Here is a 12,515-nt window from a genome sequence, read left to right on the forward strand (position 1 = left end):
TAACCATGAATATGGAAGTAAACAGGAAGTACACTAAGAATATGGAAGTAAACAGGAAGTAACCTCTTGACTCTTACATTGAGCAGCAGCAGGTATCTGTCAGCCTCTGGCTCCATGTTGGCAGCAGTGGGCAGGAAGGAGGACAGGAGAGAATACAGACGCTCCACGAACCCACCAGGGTGCTAAAGGAAACAAAGGAGGAGAAAAGAGGAGAGAATAGAAGAGATGAGTAATTTAAGTGAAACTGCTAATAGAGAGACATCAAAACATGTTCCAGTGAGATGCTACTTACCACCATCAGGGACTTCTGAGCTGTCATCAACCCAAACAGCACCAGCTCAAAGAGGACATCTATCATGTTCACATGATGTATCTAGGACAAGAAAACACATTTGGAGAAAATAGGAATGATTTCATATAGATCAGCTACTGTGATGTATAAAGACATGCATGTGGAAGAACTCAGTGAGACTTGAAAGAGTTAATGAACTCACCTTTGCCTCAGCCAGCTCCCTCTCAATGTCATTCCGCTTGGAGGGGTCACTCAGGTAGTCCACAAAGTTGTTATAGGTACGGATGAATTTGGCCTCGTCCTATGACAAAGAAAAGAGCATCTTAGTGAACAGAACACATTCCCCTCAGGGATGCTCTCTTTCCCTTGAAAGAGAATGAGTTAGTGAGTTACCATGTGGTTGGCCTGAACAAGGGCGCCCAGGAGGACCTTTCCCGCCACAAACAGATGGTTCCTGCTCAGGGTGGAACCAAGCAGGGTCTAGGGAAGAGGGAAGAGTTAGGGTGAGACATCTTCCTCTTGGAGAACAAGAAGTCACAGAGACAAAAAGAACAGTGGGTCCGCTCACAGTGAAGGCCTGGCGCAGGGAGACGAGCCTCAGGGCGATGTCCTCCACTCTCTTGGTGGTAAGGTAGAGGCTGTGAAAGGGAGGGAATGGAGCATGTCAACCATTAGAGTCAATGGGGGATAACAGCATTATGACCACAATCCTTCAGCATCTGACAAGCCCAGACTACACAGACATTTAGAGGAACTCACTTTAGCAGAGGAACCTCCCTCTCCTCAGGCAGCAGGTCCTCCTCCCAGCCCTACGACAACAAAACAAGCATTCAAAATCAGTGACCAGTGCAATGACATAACAAACAATCGGTCAGTGGAAGGATCTTAATGCTCCTAGTCAATAGTATGTGTGTGTAACGTCTGACCTCATAGCAGTTGTGGCCCTCAGGCTCTGGGTCAGTGAACTGCTGAGTGGTGGGCGTAGAGAAGGAGGCAGCCTCCGACCACGCTGAAGAGGAGAGAAGCCCATCCAGCCCCATGTGGAGAGTGGCGTACACCACTGAGACATCAGTCTGCTGCTCAAAACACACACAACACACCTGTTTACCACACACACACACGTTATTAAAGGGGCGGCAGCGTAGCCTAGTGGTTAGAGCATTGGACTTGTAACCGGAAGGTTGCGAGTTCAAACCCCTGAGCTGACAAGGTACAAATCTGTCGTTCTGCCCCTGAACAGGCAGTTAACCCACTGTTCCCAGACCGTCATTGAAAATAAGAATGTGTTCTTAACTGACTTGCCTGGTTAAATAAAGGTAAAATAAAAAAATTAGATAACACACCAAATCTAATGCAAAAATGCCCAGTAATGTCTAGTCTATATACATAGGAAATTGTTTATTTACCTGGTTGCAGCCAAGCGTCACGTCCACAGACGTCTCGTGGCGGAGGTGAGACGCATAGTGGGTCACCCTGCCAGCCACACGCTGACAGAGAGAGAATACATGTTAAGGCCAAATGGAATAAGTGAAGAAAAGCCTAATCTACTACTGTTTCAGTAGTATTTACGTCTTACCTGGATCCAAGTGATGGACTGCACTTTGGTGGCACAGTAGGGGATGCCCTCTGGACTAAGCCTGGCTGTCTCCTTGGAGATGGCCCACACCAGTTGAGTCTCCTGGCCTCTCACCCTACTCAAGTGGTGCATCCTCACCACCACCTGCTGTTGAGATAAACAACAAGACAACATCAATAAAACCACTTCAGCAATTGCTGTGACACATTTCCACCAAGATCAAATGACTGACAATGTAGATTAGGATTAGCTAGTTACAATGACACATACCTGGGATCCCCCACGCATGTAGGTGATGATGGGGCTGATGAACTGGAAAGTTCTCCAAGCTTTAACCACCGGACCGGCATTGTTCTGCACATTACAATACATTAATGTTGGAAACAGTAAACATTGTAACCGTGATGTGACTGTGTGTGTGTGGGGGGGGGTGGGGTCTCTTACCCTGATCACAACAGGCTCACAGTACAGGGGGCTGAACCTAATCAGAATCAACTGCCAATTGCCAGTGGCCTCCTAAAGCAGAAAGCAGACAAGAGATTTGTTGTCAAAGAGATACAACTTGAATATCTGGGATATTTTTCAAACATAAAACCCCAAACTTTCAGAAAATTGTACCTCAAGGATAGTCTGCACATCTGGCACATCCTCAAGGATGATAGTAGCATTCTGGACATCAAGGAGGACTGGCAGCTGTGGAACATCTAGCACATCATCCAATGGCACACCCAACTGGACCTCATCCAGACAGTTGTTTCTAAAATGAGGAACATTGGAATATAAAATAAACTATTGTTAGGACATAAAACGTAGCAAAATTGCTAATACTAAATACTAAGTCGATTGCTTAGCAACAGTTACTAGAGTTAATGTTAGCTAGCAAGCTACAACATCTCGAGCACTAGCATTTTTGCCAAGTCTCAATGATAGAAATACACAACATTTCGCAAATTATAATGACATTGTTAAATGTAGTCAAAGAAGAGTTGTAAACTCCACATACCCTCTTCGAAGTCGCTGTCGCTGTCCACCTGTCGACGATCACGAACCCTGCAAAACAGAAAAAGACAAGAAAAACAAGCCACAAATGAATTTGAACAACCTGTCGATGCAGTAGGCAGCCGACGTCCACGCACTCTCTCCGCCAGTCTTGAAAAGCACCCAGGCATTTTCCAGTCGATTGTTCTCAGGTCTCAAAAATCAAACAAGTTTGTTGTCAGCAGCAAAGTTGTTGTTTTCGCACAGAAAACGTTCCATAGAACGTCGGTTAGATGTCTCTTGGCAACACACGTTCGAAAATGATTGTTTACAAAATTGACAACTGTGTTGCCATAGAAGAGAGTAGAAGAGAGTTTGGAATTCTGATTCCCTTTAGAATCCGTTAAAATTGCTTGTCATCGTTCTAGTGACATCGACGTGCTCCTTCGTAGCTCAGTTGATAGAGCATGACGTGTTGCAAACATTGCTAAGAAGATAGATAATGATTTCAGGGATTTTTGTGATGATGAGTTATCTGAAATTGAGATAAAATACTGTATTAAAAGCATTAAGGACAATAGGTCCCCTGGAAATTATGGTTTAATAAGCGGGTTTTATAAAGCATTCAATGATAAATTGATTCCTTTCATTCTTGCTATGTTTCAAGAATCAATAGAAAAATGCGAGATCCTGGCATCCTTAAAACAAGGTGTAATTACTTTGAATCCTAAACTTAATAAGGATACTCTTTATATAGACAACTGGAGACCCATTAGCCTGTTGAATAATGATGGGAAATCACGTTAGATATTTTCGCATCAGCTCTGATGGGAAATCACGTTAGATATTTTCGCATCAGCTCTTTTTCAGAGCATATCTGATTGGTCAAAAGAGCAATTACTTTTAGAATAACTGTCTTCAAAGTAATGACTCGGGACGTCGGGGTGGATATGAACGCTTCTTTTAGTAATATTACTTGTTCACGTTAAGAACTTTAGATTCTACAGAGCAATGCAGGTAAGATGCTAGCGGAAAGGTCAGCTTAATCACTTTGCACCTGCACAAAGCTGGCGCGTTCTCGCTCTCATTCCTGTCGCAAGGCATTCTGGAACTTGCAGTCAAAAGCATAATTCAATACTAACCAATACAATTACATATGTAAATAACTGTAAAGAAATATCTTTAATTACAGCTCAATGAATTAACTTAAACATGAACACATTAAAGTTACAACAATTACTCAAAACAATGACTGAATTGGGCTGCCTGTCTCAACGAAGCCATAGAAACCTGGACATGCTCCAACTGAAATGTTCCCTCCTGTCAGCACTGATGTTGAACACTTTTTTTGTTCTCTCCCATCCCCTGTAGGTTTGTTGAACATGAGTGGAAATGAAACTCCAGCACACTGGTAGCACTAAAGACGTGTGAGTATAACTTTTCCAGGTGAGTTGAACCTGCCTGTGGGTGCAGTGGGGATGTTCCTGGGAGGTCTACTGATGGAGAGGTATAAGCTTGGTGTTGTGTCTGGAGCCCAGCTGTCTTTCGTCACCTCCTTCATGGCCTACCTCCTCCTCCCTCTGCAGTCTGGCACTAAGTGTGACAACGTTCAGGTGGCTGGTCTGAAGCTGTCCTACAACGGGTAAATATGACATCTGATTGGTTGGTTGGTTGGTGGGTTGATAAAAACAAAAGTTTTGATCAGTGGAATATGAGGGAGAGCTTGACCAAAACACACATGGGCTTGTGCCGGGGCTCCCTCTTGTGGGAATATTCAGTATGGTTGTTACTGAGCCCGGATTCCTGGCTGTTTTGTCACTGTGCCTGTGTCAATGATAGTTCAGCAACAATTATTTAAACATCATTATTACCAGCCATTTTCTCTCGCAGGCTGCTCCAGCTTTACAGGTTACGGCAAGAACACGTACCAATACTATTAATGTACTGAGTGTACAAAACATTCACAGGGATGCTGGCCCATGTTGACTTCAATGCTTCCCACAGTTGTGTCAAGTTGGCTGTATGTCTTTTGAGTGGTGGACCATTCTTGATACACACAGGAAACTGTTGAGTGTAAAAAAACAGCAGCATTGCAGTTCTTGACACAAACTGGTACCCCTGGCACCTACTACCATAACCTGTTTAAAGGCACTTAAATATTTTGTCTTGCCCATTCACCCTCTGAATGGCACACATACACAATCCATGTCTCAATTGTCTCAAGCTTTACAATATATTTTTTAAACCTTTCCCCTCCTCTTTATCTATACTGATTTAAGTGGATTTAACTAGTGACATCCATAAGGGATTATAGCGTTAACCTGGATTCACCTGGTCAGCATATGTCATGGAAAGAGCAGGTGTTCTTAATGTTTTATACACTCAGTGTAACTCATTGGCACTGAAATGAGTTATTTTCAACCATTAACTGGGGCCTTGTTGAGGCCTTATCTAAGTAAGTAATTGCTGATTGACAATAAAGTATTATTTTGATGTATGGAAAAAAATATGGTATGTAATTCCTATGTAGAGAAGGTTCTCTCTGGTAGTTGTTCAATATGACTTCAACTTTTACAGCTTTTACAGGGCACTGTGGTAAAATGGATGTTTAATCTCAGTGTGACTCCCTGTTTAAATAAAATAAAAAAACATCAACACAAACACAGGATATGGGGTACACATGGTATCACATCATTACATACTAGGCCCTACTGTTCTGCATTCCAGCACCATTCCAGCATCTGGAATTGACTCAACATGTTTGAGGTGGGGGATCAATACATGTGGGGGAAGAGGTGGCTGTCGAATGTATGATTCTGATATGTACAGGTAAGTTCATTGTGTGTGTGTGTGGGGGGAGGGGGGGGCATCCATGTTTGTGTCCGTACTCTGAGGTGTGTTTGAATATGAATGAGCAGCAGTGTTGTGATGTGTCCTATTCTGTCCTTGCAGAGTGATCTTCCTTGGCCTCATCACATGTCTCAGTTGCTCCTCCTTTGGAGGGAGGGGGACACCACCACGGGACAGCCCCTACACTTATCGCTAGAGATCGAACTTCAGACTCCCTCCAAAACCACTGAACCCTTCAACACACCGAAAGAGTTTATGATGCACACCCTTAGAGGGCGCCGGAACAGGATAACTCCCTCCACCCTCACAAAGACATAGAGGAGGAGGAACTATCCAATACCCAGTGAGAGAGAACGAGTGACCTCAATCAAACACAGACAGAAAGTGGAGGTGGAAGAGGCATTAAATAGATGGAGGAGGTTACCCCAGAGGCCATTCCTCCTGTTCATGTGAGCAAGAAAGAGCAGATGGCTTCTGATCAGCCAAATGGCAGGCAGAGGGAGAGGTCATAGTGATTCACACCCACAGAGAAAGACAACCCACACAAGCTCTTAGTTGAGATGAACCACACAGAGGTAGAGGCAGAGGGCTTTCAGGCCTAGCAAGTCAGCCTGCCTGCTCTAATCCTCAAGTCAAGATTTGTATTCAATAATTGAGAAGTCCCATTTACTTAATGATCATTTTTCACTGTCTTCAACCCTCAAGAACCAGGGTGAGTCTGGGTCACCCTTTTACTGGGCAAATAGAACTTGCATATCGTCAAAGACTAGGCCGAAACGTTAATCTTTTAACCTTGCTTGAATAAAACAATGCATTTTTTATAGTGAGCAAGAGTTGGGCTTTTTCCTTTTCTATGATGATTCAAATATTTGGTTGCACCTCAACTCAACGTTGGTTGAGCGCCCTCCGTTTTTGTTGTCAAATAAGACATTTTTTTTTAATGTACAAAGTAAATTATTCAAAGCATCAACATTGGGATGTGTCCCACTTATTTACACAACCTAATCCACACTTGCAAAGTGAAAGTTTATAGAAAAGTTAAGAAATTAAGTAGTAAACAGAAGAAAAGCAGAATTGAGTTCAATTATAATGTGAATAATTTAATGCTCTATGGTTCAATCCCTTTTCTGCAGGTGTGATGAATAATTAATATTGTTCCTCCTCTTCCTTGTGGCAGGCGCAGCAGCACACTGCCCTCCAAAGCCTGCAAAATAATCGCCGGACTGCCCCTTTCCTAGCTCTGCATGGGACATCCAGTGTCACATCCTTGGTGACGTGTGGGGTGACATCCGGGATGACCACAGCAACATCCTCTGGAAAGGGAAAAAATAGGATCAGAATGTAAACTAATGCAAACCGTAGCTTCTAAACACTGGCCAGTTGAAAGGTTCTACTAAGATGTCATGACAAACGACACCTGTCAGAGTGCTCTCTAAGTGTTACTCACCTGCTTGGAAGTCAGCTGGCAGAGTGGCGAAGGCAGCCATCGTGAGAGTCCTTTCTTCAGGTGTGACGTCCACAACCTCCAAGAGGGAAGAGATGGGCTCTGCCTCTGTATTAGGGGTGATGTCCACCACATTCAGGTGGGAAGAAGCCGGATCTGCCTCTGTATTAGGGGTGATGTCCACCACATTCAGGTGGAAAGAAGCCGGATCTGCCTCTGTGTTAGTGGTGATGTCTTGAACCTCCAGGTGGGAAGAACCCGGATCTGCCTCTGTGTTAGTGGTGATGTCTTGAACCTCCAGGTGGGAAGAACCCGGATCTGCCTCTGTGTTAGTGGTGATGTCTTGAACCTCCAGGTGGGAAGAACCCGGATCTGTCTCTGTGTTAGTAGTGATGTCCACAACCTCCAGGTGGGAAGAAGCCGGATCTGCCTCTGTCTTAGGGGTGATGTCCTCATCCTCCAGGTGGGAAGAAGTCGGGTCTGTATTGTGGGTGAAAACAACAATCCTGATGAGCTCTACTACTACAAGGCACCAAGATCTCATCAGAACAGGCATCTGTGTGTTCTCTATCATTTCTACTCACCTGCTTGGATGCCAGCTGGTAGTGTGGTGGAAACAGCCACCGCGAGCACAGGGGGGACTGGTAGGGGGGCTGCAGGGGGCTGGAAGCAGCTCTGCACCTCGTCAGCCACAAAGCCAGACAGAGCTCATATAAAAAGGGCTCTGAAGGTCATCTGTGGAGAAGGACTGACTGATTCTCCCGAGGATCGACCGCACAAAAGCAGCAGCCCGGGAGAAAGGGATGTGAGGGGAAGGGTCATTTAACATGCAGGATAGCTTCTCCACTACGGCCGCCACCATGCCCACGGCCATCCCGCTTATTAGGATTGGGTGCTCTGAATGGCCTTCCTCTGGCTGAAGCCACAGGGCCAGGAGGAGCCTGGGCACCACCTCCACCACCACCTGAGATGGGCTGAGCAGGTTGCTACGGGGCTCATTGGACTGCTCGCCCGGAATGCTTCTCACAGCTTTCTCCACGATGCTGTGGACCTTCGGATCGCTGAAATCAACAAAAAGGAGAAGACAAAGCTAAACGATGTGCAATGTGCTCACAGAGAACACTGTCTTAGTCTGTTTCTGCGTAGTTCCAGATGTGTAGATAAATGGATCAAGTCATATGCAGGGCAGTACATGGAACTCACATGTCAGCTGGCGAGGTGGGGTGCATGGAGCGGCGGAGCTTGCAGAAAGCCTCGTGCTCTATGTTCATCATTTTTAGGCAAGTGTTTACTTCCCAGGCCTGCAGTATGAAACAGGAAGTCCCATTGGTGTAATTTCACAACAGATCTATTCTGCTGTGCTAACTCGTTGTTGAAAGGCTAGTAAAGAGCTCACTAACTTGTGGTTTGTCTCTAACTCTCATTCTCTTACCAGCCGAGCGAGGTCGTTTCCTTCCTCCAGGGTTTCCTTCCACACCCTTCAAATAAAATACAGAGCAATTCAACTTGACTCTGGAGCAGCAGATAGTGGACCATGAGCTTCTTCTGCAAGATGAGGTAAGGTGTGAGACCGTGCCACGAAATACCATATCATGTGCTTTCAGAAGGGCCTCTCGCAACATTTCACAACTGCTCATGCCTCACAATTTGCAAGTGATTATTAAGAACTCTTATGACCACCTTCTCTAAACTGTCTTGAAATACAACTCTTTTTCTGTTGTTTATGTTTTTGTGGGATGAATCTTACCTGTTTATTGTAATATGTTTCCTCCCAGCAGGCCTGCAGAGTCTGAAAATAAAGGCTGCTTCTACAGAAATCCTTTGAAGATAATGAAAATAATGATGCTTTGTTATGCACATTATGCACAGGCATTTACGGTATGCTAAAATGAATTTCTCCTAAGATTACCTTTGTGGGACAATAACTGAACTCCGGAATGCACCAAACCCTATCCATGGTAAGATGGGGAAGAAATGCAGCGCTATAGATATACGAGATGCTCTAGAGATAACAGGAATGACTTAAAGTCGCGAATGATCAATGGCTGGAGTCCTCCAATATGCTGCACTTAGAATTGAGTTGTAGGGATGTTTGGCACAAAATAGAATGTTTACATTCTATTGCCATGGAGAAATGGAATGTGTAGAACCTGTATAATTGGGTATGCTTCTATGTCTTTATTTCGTGAAACATTAAACTCTTTATTTTGTCATAATGTGTATATGAGGATGTAGGAGCCCGTCCAGATTCATGACCCGATTATCCAGGTGCATGTTGCTTAGACCAACTAATCCAACCTTGGTTTCCAAGTTAAATACATTGTTTATATATGCCTATACAAATCTATCGACCACATCCATTTAAAGCAATGATTGTCAATTGAAAATGTGGTTGTTGTGTTATCCTGTTTTGCGCCTTGAGTGTCAGTCCCCTTAAGCACATTATTCCAATATTTTTCCAAGCTCTGAATTGACACAATGAACACTTTTGCAAAGATATTCGGTTAAAAATAAGAGTATGAATGACAATAAACGTATGACTTGGATTGTATGCATAATAGTGTAGTAAACAATATCGCTCAGCGTGGGAACTTTTGGTGTTTGGAAAGTATCCCCTTTTAGTCTCCATGACACGTATCACTTCGTTGTCTTGTTGGTAATAGTAAAAATGCATGACAGTCCGCATTGTAATGGTCAGGTGTTTTTCCTTTTGTTTCTCACAATAAACAGACATTTGAGAACGGAATTGCTTACTGTTGTACCTATGATGCACAGACACACAAAAGCTGTACAGTGTAGTTTGAATAATCAGTTTCAATTATTTGCAGATGTATTCCCTATCATTTACAAATCGAAAGATGTAACATTTGAAGTGAATGTGGCAGAACAGTTTAGCATAGAGTTCTTGTGGGAGTCTTCTCCTTCAGTCTTTTTGCCTCCTAGGCCTCGTTTCTCATTACATGGGATTTCCCCAGTGCCAACTTCACATGAGATGGCCGCTGTCTACTGTCATGTGGTGCTGAATGACAGATATCGCTATGCCGATATTGCTGCTGTCCATGGACCTGAAATGTACAATCTTGCCTATTTGCATATGTACGACTGTCCAAACTTGACCCCACACACATACACAAATATTAATGCTAATCTCTCACACACTTTTGAACATTGCACAACCTGCAACAAGACACTGAAAGATCATTTTATTCCACGTGTGTTTGTGTTTGAATAAAGACCCGAAGAATGAAATCAATGTGTGGATGTTGATTGGACAATGTATATGTGCTTTGCAGAAGCCATTTTATTTTATTTTATTCCCTGTAGCGTGTATTTTACTGGAGCATGATCAGATTGCTTTGTTTAAACCAGAATGAAGATTTGGTCTGAGAAAATTTGCCGATTATAGCACGATAGCTTTATTTTTATTTTTAATAAGGCAATGTATATATGACCCCCTTTCAAAGAGTCGCTCATTTATCACTTTCTTGCAGATATAAAGTGCCTTCAGAAAGTGTTCATACCCCTTAACTTATTCCTCATTTTGTTTTCTTACAGCCTGAATTCCAAATGGATTAAATTATAGTTTTTTATCATCTCACCCAGGTACAGACAATACCCCATCATGACAAAGTGAAAACATGTTTTAAAGTTTCTTCTCAAATGTATTGAAAATGAAATACAGAAATATCTCATTTACATAAGTATTCACAATACATGTTAGAATGACCTTTGAGTCTTTCTGGGTAAGTCTCCAAACGCTTTGCACCCTTGGATTGTACCATATTTGCATTACCACAATATATACAGTACCAGTCAAAAGTCTGGACACACCTACTCATTTAAGGGTTTTTCTTTAATTTGACAATATTTACATTTTAGAATAATAGTGAAGACATCAAAACTATGAAATAGCACAATTGTAATCATGTAGTAAGCAAAAAGTGTTAAACAAATCAAAATATATTTTATATTTGAGAATCTTTGAAGTAGCCATCCTTTTCCTTGACCACTTTGCACAGTCTTGGCATTCTCTCCAACCTTTTCATGAGGTAGTCACCTGGAATGTTTTGCAATTAACAGGTGTACCTTCTTAAAAGTTAATTTGTGGAATTTCTTTCCTTCTTAAAGCGTTTCAGCCAACAGGTTGTGTTGTGACAAGGTAAGGATGGTTTACAGAAGATATCCCTATTTGGTAAAAGACCATGTCCATATTATGTCAAGAACAGCTCAAATAAGCAAAGAGAAACAACATCCCATCATTACTAAAGACATGAAGGTCAGTCAATACGGAACATTTTAAGAACTTTCAAAGTTTCTTCTAGTGCAGTCGCAAAAACCATGAAGCGCAATGATGAAACTAGCTCTCATGAGGAAGACACAGAGATACCTTTGCTGCAGAGGATAAGTTCAGTAGAGTGAACTGCACCACAGATTGGAGCCCAAATAAATTCTTCACAGAGTTCAAGAAACACACACGTCAACATGCACTGTTCAGAGGAGACTGCGTGAATCAGACTTTCATGGTCGAACTGCTCCATTGAAACCACTACTAAAGGACGGACACCAAAAATAAGAAGACTTGTTTGGGCCAAGAAACACGAGCAATGGACCTTAGACTGGTGGAATTCTGTCCTTTGGTCTGATGAGTCCAAATTCGACATTTTTGCCTTTCAATGTCTGTGTAAAGAATCCAGGGTGTTTACTTGGGTCTACTCTTCATTATACAACTATTTGTTGAATGGTTTAAAATCCATCAGAAGCTGAATAAGTCTTGACGGGGACAGCTTGTTTTGACAAGGAAAGTGAAAAGGACTGAGGGAAAGTAAAATGGAAAATACATGGAAAGGAACATGGAAGAACCTCAAAGAACATTGCATTTTCAAGATCATGTAACATCATGTCACATCAAAATGCATCTTATATTCCTGCCCTTACAGAAAAACCACATGATTTCAACTTACATTTTATGTGAGCACAAATTACATTTTGGAACACAACGTGATCACATTTTCACATGTGTAGTTTAATGTAATCACATGTTGCTTGACATGTTATCACATTATCTTCACATAAGATTACATTAAAACATGTTTTTGGTACACTTCCCGTGTTCATGTGAAATTCATGTGTTTTTTGCGTAAACGCCCTGCAGTTCCACACTCAAGGATCTTAATAATGCTTTAAATGCACATGTATGATTGTGCATGTGTAATGGGTTGAAAACAAAGTCACTAAAAACAGACACACATTTATTATTTATCCCCCCTAATTGTTTATGTATTTGTCTTAATGAATCTTAATGGGATTTTCTACATACTTTAGCGTTAGCAGTCCATCAGGCCAATAGATGGCGGTGTTGCACTGTTGTAGCAGGA

The 12,515-nt window shown here is 42.5% G+C and overlaps 1 protein-coding gene across 1 annotated transcript; it reads right to left on the minus strand.

Annotated features, from left to right (window-relative positions):
- Positions 1–750: 750 nt before the first annotated feature.
- Positions 751–7,183, minus strand: LOC116362597 (uncharacterized). Its single transcript, XM_031816690.1, has 10 exons — positions 7,144–7,183; positions 2,900–2,918; positions 2,487–2,625; positions 2,313–2,384; positions 2,139–2,222; positions 1,869–2,015; positions 1,699–1,779; positions 1,328–1,368; positions 861–930; positions 751–810 (listed from the first exon to the last, which is right to left on the minus strand). Exons 1-10 carry the CDS (start codon positions 7,181–7,183, stop codon positions 751–753), a joined length of 753 nt encoding a protein of 250 aa, XP_031672550.1.
- Positions 7,184–12,515: the final 5,332 nt, after the last annotated feature.

The sequence above is a fragment of the Oncorhynchus kisutch genome, unplaced genomic scaffold, assembly GCF_002021735.2.
Source record: "Oncorhynchus kisutch isolate 150728-3 unplaced genomic scaffold, Okis_V2 scaffold853, whole genome shotgun sequence".
In the NCBI taxonomy this organism is placed as follows: domain Eukaryota; kingdom Metazoa; phylum Chordata; class Actinopteri; order Salmoniformes; family Salmonidae; genus Oncorhynchus; species Oncorhynchus kisutch.

Bases quoted from the DNA above. Each gene is read 5' to 3' on its own strand.
- LOC116362597 (XM_031816690.1), bottom strand. From the start codon at position 7,183: ATGGCTGCCTTCGCCACTCTGCCAGCTGACTTCCAAGCAG. The intron at 1,369-1,698 runs GTAAATAAACAA...TGTTTTGAGCAG, and splicing joins TGACGCTTGGCTGCAACCAG to CAGACTGATGTCTCAGTGGT. The intron at 931-1,327 runs GCTGGATGGGCT...TCCCTTTCACAG, and splicing joins TACGCCACTCTCCACATGGG to CCTCTACCTTACCACCAAGA.